At 42.6% G+C, this 13469-nt stretch overlaps 1 protein-coding gene across 2 annotated transcripts; it reads right to left on the bottom strand.

The window, feature by feature from the left end:
- Window positions 1-383: 383 nt before the first annotated feature.
- On the bottom strand, window positions 384-9200 carry LOC106809119 (cation channel sperm-associated protein 2-like). 2 transcript variants are annotated; one of them, XM_014812085.1, is made up of 13 exons: window positions 9022-9200; window positions 8549-8725; window positions 6426-6494; window positions 5977-6149; window positions 5309-5485; window positions 4322-4446; window positions 3886-4058; window positions 3492-3621; window positions 2542-2622; window positions 2207-2266; window positions 1802-1884; window positions 1190-1342; window positions 384-645 (listed from the first exon to the last, which is right to left on the bottom strand). In XM_014812085.1, exons 1-13 carry the CDS (start codon window positions 9179-9181, stop codon window positions 614-616), a joined length of 1593 nt encoding a protein of 530 aa, XP_014667571.1. In that variant the 5' UTR covers window positions 9182-9200; the 3' UTR covers window positions 384-613. The 2 variants fall into 2 exon arrangements, with proteins under 2 accessions (XP_014667571.1, XP_014667579.1); XM_014812093.1 differs by having other exon boundaries at window positions 8549-8722.
- Between the last annotated feature and the right edge of the window lie 4269 nt (window positions 9201-13469).

Below are 13469 nucleotides of genomic sequence, written 5' to 3'. Positions count from 1 at the left end.
TGATCGTCCAACACCTTCTTCCGGTCTCCTCCTCCCCTCTCCTACTCAAACACCTTCTCACCCGCACTCGCCCCTACCCATCATCTTCGCCTCCTCCCCTCCCTTCTCCAACTTCCCTCCCTCCCTCCCTCCTCCTCTCTCTCTCTCTCTCTCTCTCTCTCTCTCTCTCTCTCTCTCTCTCTCTCTCTCTCTCTTCATATCGCAAATTATATACTTGTATAATTTTATCGCAGAGAACTTCGTGATAATATAGTTTGCTGTAGCAGGTTATTACAGTATACATATATATAAATTATTAGAGTATTTATTTACATTTACAATACATTCGATTAATATTGTAGCAACTTTCACTCAAGTTAATATTCTTACAGTTGAATGTATAATACAAAATATATTAACGAATAAAAGAAATTACAACAAAACGTTTGTATATACGACAGTGACAAATTGATATTGAAAGAGTAATTCTATTAACCACTAACAAGGCCATTAAAAGTTGAAAAGAAAAATTAATATAATAATTACTTCAGTTTAATATATTAAAATCAAACGCTTTATAAAAGATTTCATCAAGCAGGGAGAAAGAGGAACAGGCAAACTCCCAAACTTGGCTTCAGGTGTCATGTACCTGCAGTAGAATCTCACCTGCCAAAATAATAAACAACAAATTCACGATAAGTTATCGTGAAATATTACCCTTCTAAGATTTACAGCGCACACAGCACATTGCACACCCTACACGTTAAACGTGATAGCTTTTCTGGCTAGCCACACATATAGAGACGAACAGATTTTTGAACTCAATACTAATACAAGTACATGTCATCATTGTGGTGTCATATGCAGTAGGTAAAACATCTTTGTGATGTTACACTTATGTACTATAATATTTGTGAAGCCATTCTCACATCATCTATGATATATATCAGTGATTTTTTTATGAATTGAAGGAACCAGTACCAGTTCAAGACCACTGGATGTAGTACAACATATATAGAGAATTTATAAGTGACAGCAAGACATTGCAACCTAATCTATGGAACAGACATCTTGTCTATAAAAGCCAGTTTCGGCAATTTCCCTTGAGAAGTCTTTATAGACAGGTTCAGTTGTAAACAATGACTGTATGCATGAAAAGTAAATGTAAAGTAAAGTAATGTAATAAAAAGCATGTGTAATGTGTGCTTACAGATGATTTTCTCCAGACGCATGCGTTCCTCCAGGTTGTCTTGTAGGGCTTCCATCAGTTGCAGATACTTGAACAGGGTGTCTCGCGGCCACAGTGTCTCAGACGGATTTCTAGAGATTGTGTCGATGTTTTCCTGAACTAGCGTGTCCCAATCTGCACATAATTTGTAACAAAATCACAGTTAATCCTACTAAATATACATAAATAAATGAGTTGGATTGCAAGCAAATGGCATAGCTAATAGAAAAGTAACCGTGAAAGCAAGTATCACTCCCATATAACCAGAAAGAAAACCCAACTCGATATTTGTGCCTAGATATATATATCTGATAATATGGCTGCCAGCCATTGAATCATTCAGTCATTATAGGTATCAGCCGCAAACAAATTAGGAGTGATAAATACAAGCTGTTTATGATTATTGGCTGACAAGCTATATTTCCTAGGAAAAAAGGCAGTGAATATACCTGATCCCAGACAATTTTGTGTGCCTTCGCCCTTAGTGTGTTCCCCTTTGCATAAAGATACTTCTACACAGTGACTTAACATGGAAGCAGGCAAAAATAAGGGAAGCAGGGGGCAGAGAAGAAGGAAGACAATAGAAAAACTCACGTGCACTGCTATCCGTGTCCTTGACAATGTGCTGGCTTATTTGCCGTTGGATATCAGGTTTGAAGAGACCTGATTTCACAGGGCTACAGCAAACAAATGTAATGTTATTACTATAAATCTCACCAGCTAGAGTGTACACACAAGACACAATCTATCCACTTTAGTGTGGTTGATGATGGGCACACATAAATTCTTTATTACTCTCGATGCTTGGATATAGATACAATGGATTAATCTATACTTTGTAGGAAATTAGTTTTACTCAATTCTGACTGCTACATAGGATTTAGCAGGATCAGGTTTTATGAGTACAGTGTATAATACCACTAGGGGAGTGGTCGCCAGTAATTGGGAATGACATAAGCCATTGCGCTTTAGCGGCACGAAGCCATTTTTAGTACCAACCCGATGTTCGGCTCAGCTCCAGGAATTGATGCTCTCTCCCTGGTCTTCCCGCCTGTATCGCTAAAATAGCAACCGTGCTCATAGTGGTTCCAATCAGACTAAGCACACAGAAGATGCTACTGAGATCTCAAGGTTTAATCGCAATTATTCACCCCTGAATGTCGTGTAGTTTCTATCGCAGATTTGAGCAAATATGTAACAGAGGAACACATATGAAAGATATCAGATATTACACCAAGTGATAAAATTCAGCTAATTTTAGACATTAATGCTAGCTGCAGTTTTACAACTTTCTGTTAGTTTCTGTTTTACTACAAACATGATTACAAACTCACGTTTCATTTGCTCCATGCTCTGCAGTATCTTTTCCCTGTTCATTGGACTGAGAATTGACTTTTGATGCAGATGAGCTCCCACTGAACAAACATAGCAGTAATTGGTCATTGACTATAGCTGACCACTTGATTATTTTTTTTGTTCACACAGAAACAGATAAAGTTAAGACCATGTAAACTAGTTTTGCAGACTGACAGTGCTCATCCGATAGAGGGGGGGGGGCAGGGAGGGAGGGACGGAGGGATGGAGGGAGAGTGTGTGTGTGTGGGGGGGGGGGTATCAGGAATACTCCCATAGAGTACGCCTGCTGTTGCTAGTCAGTGTTTTCCCCGTCTTGTGTTCAGTCTTTGATTGGATATATCCACAACTCCTTGGCCAATTCAAGATCGCACAATAATTTGTACTTGTTTACTAAATTGCATGGGCATTAGTAATTTAGCATTAGTATAGCAAGGTTGGTGGGATGAGGCAAGGTATCGCCTCGTATGTGGAAGGTCGGGGGTTTAACTCCCGGCCGGGTCATACCAAAGACTTGAAAAATAGTACACACGGCTTCTCTGCTTAGCATTCAGCAAATAGAGATAGAGTGTGGCAAGTTAACTCGCAGTGCTACAGGGGACTAACCCCCTACTGTAGCATTTACTGTGAAAGCAGCTGCGGGGCCTCAGGGTTACTGAAACGGAGATAGGCACCGCCCTATGCGCCTGTAGCTATACGCTATGCGTATGAAGGCGCCGGAAGGATTTTATAGCAAGGTTGCAACACGGATAAGTGAAGTGATTCAATCTTCCTAAATCGTAAAAATGATGATGGCGTGGGCTCCCACCAAGACTAGAACACTGATTGATGGCATGCACCAAGCAAGACAGAACCAGAATCTCTGGATGGGCTTCCTCATATCAAGACCAATAAGAGGACAAGGGACTAATCAGCAGAGCATGGCTCATACCCAGGCGTACTGTCTCCCTGCTTGGTGAGCTCTGCGTTAAACATGGCCGTCTTGATCTGCAACTGTCGTGTGTTCTCAAATTCGGTCACCTCCTCAAACAGCTCATTTCTGATGCTCTGGAAGTTGTTCACTGCAAAAAATCCACGAGGAGCAACAACTTGTGTATGCAGAATAAAGAAATCCAAATAAGAGTTTGACACAATTGTCACTGGAGACCAGGAGCACTGGTCCTTAGCTCTATGCTATCGCTTCACCACGTGTTGTCATGCGCCTTTGAAAAATATCGTCGGATTTTATTTATCATAAAAAACACGAGTTAAATCCTGGGTTAAATTTTGAATTAAATCCAATCCTTAGTTCAACCCCAACAAGTAAGGCTGGAAATTTTACTAACCCATAATTCCGACGAAGATGTTACGAAAGATGAATGATCCAATGCAGATCCAGAGGATGATATATGCCCCGGTGAACCAGGGACTAACCACCTTGACCATGTCAGCGCGTATAGCGTACCAATGATCCAGTGTAAATAGTTGGAATAGGGTGGCCAAGGCTTTGGGCAAGGTGCTGAAATAAATCTACATTGGTGAGATAATGTAACATGTAACCTTAGGAATACAGCAATTAAAGCATTCACTTCTAGTTAGATTACGTGGGAAACATGGGTATTCACATTAGAAGAGTATACTGCAATAGTTGTTCAGTTATATAGCTGTAATCGTGGACAGTACCTTATTGAAGCTACACCCGACCCACCAATATGCCAACAACCTAGAATAACTCTAACAAGCACTCACCCCCTACACCCTCATGTACATGCGTAATCAAACCTGAAGCTATCCTTGTAAATAAGGTCAGTTCTCTTTGAATTGGTGAAGTCATCGAAGAAGATGATGCCAGCGATGGCAAAGATATAGGCAAATGTGAAGAGTAGTAATGTGATAAAGACCATCTCCTGTAGAGTGAAGCACATACAAGTATCGGCTACAGGCTATCACGATCACTATGCAGTCAAACTTATGCAGATAAGGTCTATGTCCCCCTGACCTCTGTTTGACCTAGCTCGTTTAGCTATTTCTGACTAACATAGATATATATATATATAATATATAACATATATACGGTTAGGGTTAGGGTTAGTCAGAAATAGCTAAACAAGCCAGGTCAAACAGAGGTCAGGGGGACATAGACCCTACGAGCCAAACTTATAATAGTGGCCACCTGTATGGAATGAATACCTGTCTATAAAGGACAATTTTGGTGGTTCCCTTGAATGACATTTATACAGGGAAACCACCTGAGCAGAGACCTGACCATTAAAGGACAACTATGACTCTCAGAAAGCTCAGCAAGATTAAACACAAGCTCCTACAGTCCAACACCAACAGTTCACAAATGCAAGATCCACGCAAACCTGCAAGCATACATTTCTTGAGACACAAAACCACAACACCCCTGTGTTCCAATATAGGGGTCTCTAGTTCCACGAGATCACCCAAAGGTATTCACTTTGGAAAAAGGTGCATTAGATTCATAATCTCAACACTATATAACCATATGAGCCTCGCCTATGGGTTTAGATTCCAGGTTGGATCAAAGGTTTTGATATTCCTGTGTAACACGAGGGATACCCCTATGGTAGTGTGCTCAGGTCAATTTACCCATTTCATACATACCTAATAATACTATATCTTACAAAACTCAACATATATAGCATATATTGGTCAGAATGCCTTAAACCTGAGTGCAAAATTAACGCGGTAGATTACACAAAACTCAGGCTAATATTTACTGGCAACTGAGTCGACATTCTGTACCTTAAACGCCTTCGTTATTGCGAGGGCAATGAGTCGAATCTGCCTGAAGCGAGTTACCATCTTGAGAGAGCGCAAGATTCGGAACACACGCATGTTGTTGGCCACCACAGCTAGACCCGAGCTGCCAGGCTGGCCAAACGTTCCTGAAGAGTAGCTCATGATCTCTGGTACAAATGACTGTGGCAAAACGAAAGGTGATAGACACATAATGCATACGCATAATGCATACTACCAATTAACAGTCTTCGATGTAATCAAACGAGCCAGTAACGAACATGTGCATGCATGGATTCATGATGCATCAAGTCTGATACATATAAGAGCCATTGCTTGCAGTGGTCACTTCTATAGAAAGGACACCTGCATAGAAAGGGCACTTAATTTTGCTATTTCTCTTGGGTGGCAGTTATACAGTGAACTATATCTCTGTGGTACAAACACATAGCTACAAAGTACAGTTTTGGTATATACGTTCATTGACACTCATATATGAGTATAATTGATTATAATATTATCATCCATTCAGAAATAAGTTATGCATAAATAAAGGTGACCTCTGACATTCTTACAGCTGCTGCACACTTGCACTGTGCCCACCATATTGGAAGGACCAGTGTCACTGGTGCTGTTTACAAACTGGCTTTTTAACAAGCACCAAATCTGCTCACAAAGTAAGTGACGCAGAAGTCAAAGATGTTCCAGCCGTTTCCCCAGAATCCCCAAAAGTTGTCTAGCCATTTCAACTTAATCTCAAGGATGAAAATGATCAGTGAGCAGTAGTCGAAGATGTCGAGAGCAAGCTGCAGCGGGGCCACAACAGGATTGTCACTCGTAGAGACCTCTGTGGATAAAATGATTGACTAGATAAAAAAAATTAGCACAAATTATTTGTTATTAAAAAAGCTATTCAATCTTCGAATAAGTTCATCGAATTTCACGATGATAAATAAATATAAGTAATTTTAATTTATGATAAATAATTTATAATTTATAATAAATAATTTATGATAAATATTTATGATAAATAATTTATGATAAATTATACTCATTACTGATTCAAATTTTGTGTTCTTTTCTAGACTGGTGTTAGCAAGATTTAAATCTTATATGCTCATACCTGCTTGAATCCCAAGAGCAATGGAATTACTAAGAATGATTATCAGCATCGAATTCTTAAACCATGTACCTGTTAGATAAATAAATGCACATGTGAGAATTCATTGGTAATGTATTATATTTTAGCCATATGACTAATGAGTATCATCCTAACACTAACAGCACTTGCGCTCTAGTGGTCCTGTCGATATGAGTATTCCTATTATAAGAGATATTAAATTTAACTTCACGGAATTGAATTAAGTCATGCATGGGCACTAAAAGTTTTATTGATAGAACTCTGCAACACTGCAATTTTTGGGATAGATATATTGACACAATAAATTCTGGAATCAAATTGCCAACGGCTAAAGCCTTTTAGAGAAGTGAATTATTTATCGTAATGGCATAACAATCACCACGTATATTAGGCAATATACTTATTCATCCGTATGCAACTAACTGCAATAGCTATATATAATAGTCTAGATTATAGCTATATGAATTGAAATGCAAAAACAAATTATGCAGAATATATCTCGCAGAGGTATTTTCCTGTTGAAAATATACGCTATTAGTCAATTAGTACACTAATACTGTAATACTAATTGGTCATAATAAGTGTAATGCTAATACTAGTACACTGTATTGGACGAGAGAGTGGGACTGGGGAGTGCACACACCCTTCTCACTATAATAATCCACCCAGGTGCAGGTCATCCTGCAAAACTAGACAAGTGCCGCAGAGCGACAGCGCTCATCTAACGTCTACTGCGGTGACTCTGTGGTGGAGTGGTGGGATTCTAGTAAACCCTGATTAGTCCCAAATGTAGGTTCACATACACGCGAAACAGTGGAATGCACAGGGATGGTATCCAGGAACTTCTCAAAAGAATGGTTCGTTGGGGGAATCGTTGGGAGAAAGTGCACGAGATGCGCATGTCGTTAGTGTCTCAGATTTAAGATGAAGCTCCCATCATAACGTCAGCTAGCAACAATATTGCAAGACAGTATAGGTAGGCACTCATCCATTACCTAGCGCAAGCTACAGGCTGCGCATAGAGAGACTGCCACTTAACAATTAAGCAAAAACTCCACAGTTACCTACAACATGCAATTCTGGCAGTATGCCACTGGCAGTGGATACGTTACATGGAAACATACTGACAGTACAGAATGCCATATAAATTATACGATTTAAGGGAGCATAAACCTTCTTTAACCAAATTTAGACTTTTGAACATTTCAACATGTGAATTGTAGCCTCTAATCCAGCATGTATAAGATCGCTACTGAAAACCAGGTCGAAATTCTTTCTAACAGACCATTCACAAATCCAGTGTTTAAACCTCTTGAGGGTCAAAAGGTTATCTGACAATTACTCTTCGCATGTCAGCAGAAAGTAGATTTCATTGGTCCTTCCATAATGCATAAAATGCTAGGTCGACGCTGAAAACAAAAAATTTTTTCAATCGCCTCCGTCCGACCATGTGTCTCAGAAAATGCTCTAAAATTGCCCTGTGCCCATTGACCTCTTGACTGTGACTCCAATTTCGGCAGTGATGGCTTTTACCTACCATGATGCTATACAGCGACTTATCCGAAGCCTAGTCGGAGCAGTTTAGATTTGTGCCCAATTCTCTGCAATTTCCTCCTATACCTTAGTTTAAGAGTGAATGTTTCCCCTTCTTTGGCACCTTTTGAACCTATAGCCTAATTGACCCCAAGCTAATACGACAAGCCCCAACTCGATTTGAACAGATCCCCCCAAATGCTGCACCAAACTATCGTGAACGTACGATCAGACGCGGTTTAAGATTATGTGCCCAATCGATTCGCAAAAAAGAGACCACAAACGCTCGGCCGGCAAGAGGACGACGGACGATCGTGCGATTCTACAAGCTGCATCTGACTATGTCAGATGAGCTAATAATACGATTCATTCCAGCTATTTGATTAGCAGTATACTGTATAGCTTATACTATAGCCATATATTTATGTTCAGAAATGGAATATAGAAATTCTGATGAATTATGGCCTAATTATTCTCTTACTGTTAATATGGTAATTAATTAAAAAGTCTTACGTTAATTATTTAAAAAGTCTTCACCGTGAAAATTTAAGTTTATTAACAATTAACCTTACTGTTAAGCACCCAGTGAGCCCATAAGTCAATGGGTGGAAATCGAGCATTTTTATTCTTCACCCTGTTCTTGCGTCGGTCATTGTGTGTCACGCTGTCTTTATCGCGACTGGAGTACACTTGAAACTTGACAAGGCCATGTGGTGAATCCTTCATTATTTTTCTTGCCAATTTATCTTCTGTGGATTATAATAAATTTAAGCAACTTTGTGAATATACATAATATTTATATATTTAGGATTCCACATAACATCATGTAACATATGTTTCTAACACACTGTCACTAGTCTGGAGTGGAGGATGACAAATGCAATATGGCAAGGTGGCCAGGTTCTAACAAACTGAAGTTGTTTCATTACACTGGTACGATCCTTATCATGTAATTAAGCTGTATTAGGCCTAGTGTACACGCGCATAGATTCTAAAGCTCTGGTTAATTTACAGTATGTAAACTGTAAAGACAAAATGTACACACCTGTAATATCTCGTGAGTAATGTTTTGGCCCTTCCATTTTACCGTGATCATCTAAACTATCCAGCAAGTGGAAATCTTCAATCAGTTTTGATCTAAACATTTCTGCTCTTTTAGACAGAATCCCAAGCTCCACTGATGTCGCTGTATCTTTCTTTGGCATTGTGCTTTCTAATTATTAAGCTTCCCTAAACACACCAAACAAAATAAACAGACAAAATTACACGACAAAATGCTGTCTGCTGTCGCTTACGGTTGGCCAGCGTATTCGGAAACAATTATTTTTCTGCAGTCATTACGCGTCCGGTTACCGGACGCCCAGCGCCGACGCTTCGGCTGCTGATTTTTGCCGCGGTAAAATTGTACCCCTTTTAGCCAATCATAACCCTTGTTACGCCTAATTTTACCGCATAAATTTATAATTTAATTTTGATTACTTTTTATCATAGAAATATATAGAGACATATCCTAGGTATCCTAACCATTATTAATTATTTCTATATGCTCTTTACCCAGCGACGCGAGCGCCAGTCACCATGTACAATAAACTCATAACCGCATAACATAATAATTAGTCTTCAACGTCAAGGGCGGACTATATCAAAGACAGAAAGAGATAAAGTTGAAAAATAGACAAATCAACACTGCATATTGCAGTAGAAAAAGCTTCAAATTTGCAATTAACTAATGAGAAAGGAAGAGAATTCCAATATGGAATGGCAGAAACAAAGAATATATATTGAACAGACAATATATAGACAACAAATATATTTTGACAGAGACAAAGAATATAATTGGAACTATATCGAAGACGGCGCAGTGCTCAATTTTAAGGTTTTTTTTGGGTTGTCCGGAGGACAACCAAGAGAGTAGCATATGGTTGTCCCTCAAGAGTTTTGATTGTCCGGATATTAGTTAATTTAAACATGTGCTGCATGCGCTCTGCTCACGTGATGCTCAGTGCTGTAAAGCAAAAGGCCTAATCACGTACATTTTGTACGTATTGCAGTGACAGCAGACATGGCCATTCGCATTGTTTCACTCATTATATGAAGAGAATAAAATATTGGCAATGTGGTAAATGATGCTGGGGATCAATGACATATAATAATAGTAATTAAAAGTTGCATGAAATTTCATTTCATACATTTTACAGTTAAGTTTAAACTAACCTACTAACATTGACGAACATTATAGACACTGTGTCAAGTCACAGCTAGATGGAGTACAAAATTGAGAAATTAAACACGTAAACACATTAGCCTCGTTACACGGGACGAACGCGTTAACTCGAGTGTAAGCGTTACACGGGGCCTTACTCGAGTTAAGGTAACGTCGGAGCGTTAGCGTGTAACCTCGAGCTTAGCTTAACCTCGCAGGTCGATCGAGTGTTATACGGCAACTTCGCGTTACCTTAACTCGAGTTAAGGCCCGTATAGACGCTTAACTCGAGTTATGCGTAGTACCATAACTCCACGATGGCGGAACCTTAGTACGATCTACGTTTACGGCACGCACGCACGCACGCACCGTGTATTGCACCGCGACGCACACTAGCTCATGCCGCCTCTACGTGGTCACATGGATGCCACGCCACGCTACGCACGACACGCCAACACATGCACCAGACGTGTACGCGTGCACAAGTTACGCACGGAACACCACAACGGTGTACGCTGCACCACGCTGCGCATCACACGCGGACACAGCACGACACACGACACGCACGCCGTGTTACCGGTGCACACACGACGGACGCACGCACGGCAATGCACGCAGTGTTCACGTGCACAGCACGGCATGCACGCACGTTGTAGGTACACACTGCAGCACGCACGCACTGCACGCACGTGTATGCACACGCACGCCACGCCACCGCCCACGTCTACGTGCACATGCAGCACGGCACACACCGCGAACGCACGCACGTGTACGTGCACAACAACAGGGCGGACGCACGCGACGCGACGCATGCACGCACGTCTGTACCTGCACACGCGCGCACGACGGTGACACATGCACGCACGCCCACTGTACGTTGCACACGCACGCCTCACACGATGCACGCACGTGTAGCTGCAACACCACGCATGCACGCACGTGTTAGGTAGCAGCACGGACGCACGCACGCATCGTCTACCGTGCACATGCCACCGCAGCACACTCACCACGCACGCACGCAAAGCGGTGCCGCGTGCACTGACGGCACTGTGGGCACACACGCGGGATCGGCCTACGCAGCGATGCACGCACGGTGTGACCTAGGCACACCGCGCGGCACGCACGTGTACCGTGCACATGCACGCACGCACTGTACGTGCACACTGCCGCACTGTCGACACTATGCACGCAGGTGTACTGTAGCGCACGCTTAGCACGCAGACGCCATCACGCAGTGTTAGGTACACACCGCACGCAGCGCGAGACGCACGCTCTAGACGTGGCACATGCACACACGACTCACCAACCGCCGCGAGCACACGCGGTGCAAACGGATCTCATTGTGGCTTGTGTTTGTATGTATTCTGGTTATTACTCTCTTAGTGGCCTGTATGCACCACTCTACGGAACAAATCCGTACCGTCCTGTGTCCGCGCTCGATATAAAAATATGTTATCATGACGGATGTTATGCCTGGATCGCACTATACTATAAATATTATGTTTTTACAAAGCTTGGCAACGCATGCCGTTCGCACGCGCGTTCTTCTGTTCGCTCAGCCTTGCTTATAACCTTATTGATACATCCACAGTAAGACTTTAATCTTATAGAAATCATTGGCTAAAATGCGATAAAAAACAATAATGAAAGGTTCCACCACGATGCCGTGTCGGTACCAGTTGTCCAAGACACTCTCGCTACCCGCACGCCTAGTTATTCCAGACCGACTGTTGTTATGGACAGTGAACCTCACTGCGTTCGTTTGCGCTTAGACTACTCGCATGTTTCAGTGCGCTCGCACTAGCTTTATCACGCCATGCCGCCAATGTACTGTGCGACTATTTGCGACGACGCATTTCGCTCCGAACTGTGCTTTGTGAATCCTGTAAGTCGGCTATCTGGATAAGACAGTCACCCCCGGGCCCACCGCCCCCCATCGGTGACACACCCCATGACCTAGACGACGCAATGAACCGGCTCTCGTGGGTAAGGACAGAGGAATAAAGATGGCTCTGTATTCTCTACCATTGACTCTAGGGGAGTCTACTCGCTGAGCTTGAAGATGGCCGATCCTTAACAGTAAGCGCCGCGTTAATTGTTAATAATCTTAAATTTCCTACTCTGTGTTCTGTGAAGACCAGACTTTATTATAACGTGCAACACTTTGCACGGTAGAGCCTTTTTCTATTTGTTGTATTACCTGCACTCTTGACCATAATTAACGCACCACGTAACGCGAGATGCCACACAGCTGTGAGTGCAACGCTGACGCAAGCCATGAAGCACTGAAAATAATAGTGTGCATTAATCCATTCAGAATTTCTCCTATTTGTACGATTTACCACAACGCCTCCGCACGCGACTGGCAAGCCGCACAATGATAGTGTACTTGTGGCACACTGCAGCCCACGCACGCACACTTCCAGGCTAATAGCGCGACACGTAACGACTACCAGAGTATACTGCCTAATCAGATAGCATGGAGGGCACATGCACACAGCTTATTGGAATCGCTGTCGCACGCGAGCACACTGTGCTTGTACGTGTGCACTGCGAATGCACGCACGCGACGCCGATGGCGACGCACTTCATGTTGTTACCGTCGCACAAGCGCTACGACTCTCTCCCGCAGATGCTGCCAATCGCTCGAGCTAGTTGACGTGAGACTTGCACTCCAGATGACACTCGCCACGGTATGTGACGTGAACACTCAATGGCACGCACCAGTGTACTCGCCTGCAGCAGCATTCGTGCCCGCCTACGACGCACTGCAGCGATACGTGCACACGCACCGCCAACACGCACGCACGAACGACACGGCACCGCACGCGACACACGCACGCAGCATCGCTCCGTCCGTAATGCACTCGATTAACATCGGTAATAATCCTATCGGGTGTTGTTGTTAGACGCTACATAATCGCCTTTTAGCTACCTCGATGTGTAACGCTTAACTCGATAGCTTAATCGGATTGCGCGTTCGGGTGGTCTCACGTGTTAGTCATAGAATGTCACCTTGTTCTCGCGCACAGAATTTCTTTGATTCTTTAACTTAGCTGACAATTTCTCCAGCCCATGTTGGCTGACCAAATGGTGCCCTTCCGGTACCATGGCTCGTGGTCGCCAACGGTTATGTATGTGGCACAAATCGAAAAAAAAAAAATACATGCATGAGCTGACAAAATTGAGTTTTGTGGCTGACAGGGATTGAGCGTCACCAGATTGGACGTTGATATTATTTGCACACTTTGGGGGGGCTCTCAAAACGGTTCGGGTGTTCGAAGACTGGG

The sequence above is a fragment of the Priapulus caudatus genome, unplaced genomic scaffold (assembly GCF_000485595.1).
Source record: "Priapulus caudatus unplaced genomic scaffold, Priapulus_caudatus-5.0.1 Scaffold14, whole genome shotgun sequence".
NCBI lineage: Eukaryota > Metazoa > Priapulida > Priapulimorpha > Priapulimorphida > Priapulidae > Priapulus > Priapulus caudatus.
The sequence above is the reverse complement of the archived record's forward strand: the minus strand, read 5'-3'. Positions and strand labels throughout refer to the sequence as shown.

Coding starts and splice junctions, on each gene's coding strand:
- LOC106809119 (XM_014812085.1), bottom strand. CDS start 9,181: ATGCCAAAGAAAGATACAGCGACATCAGTGGAGCTTGGGATTCTGTCT. Junction 6,150..6,425: donor TGCTCTTGGGATTCAAGCAG/GTATGAGCATAT, acceptor TTTTATCCACAG/AGGTCTCTACGAGTGACAAT. Junction 646..1,189: donor GCGTCTGGAGAAAATCATCT/GTAAGCACACAT, acceptor TTATTTTGGCAG/GTGAGATTCTACTGCAGGTA.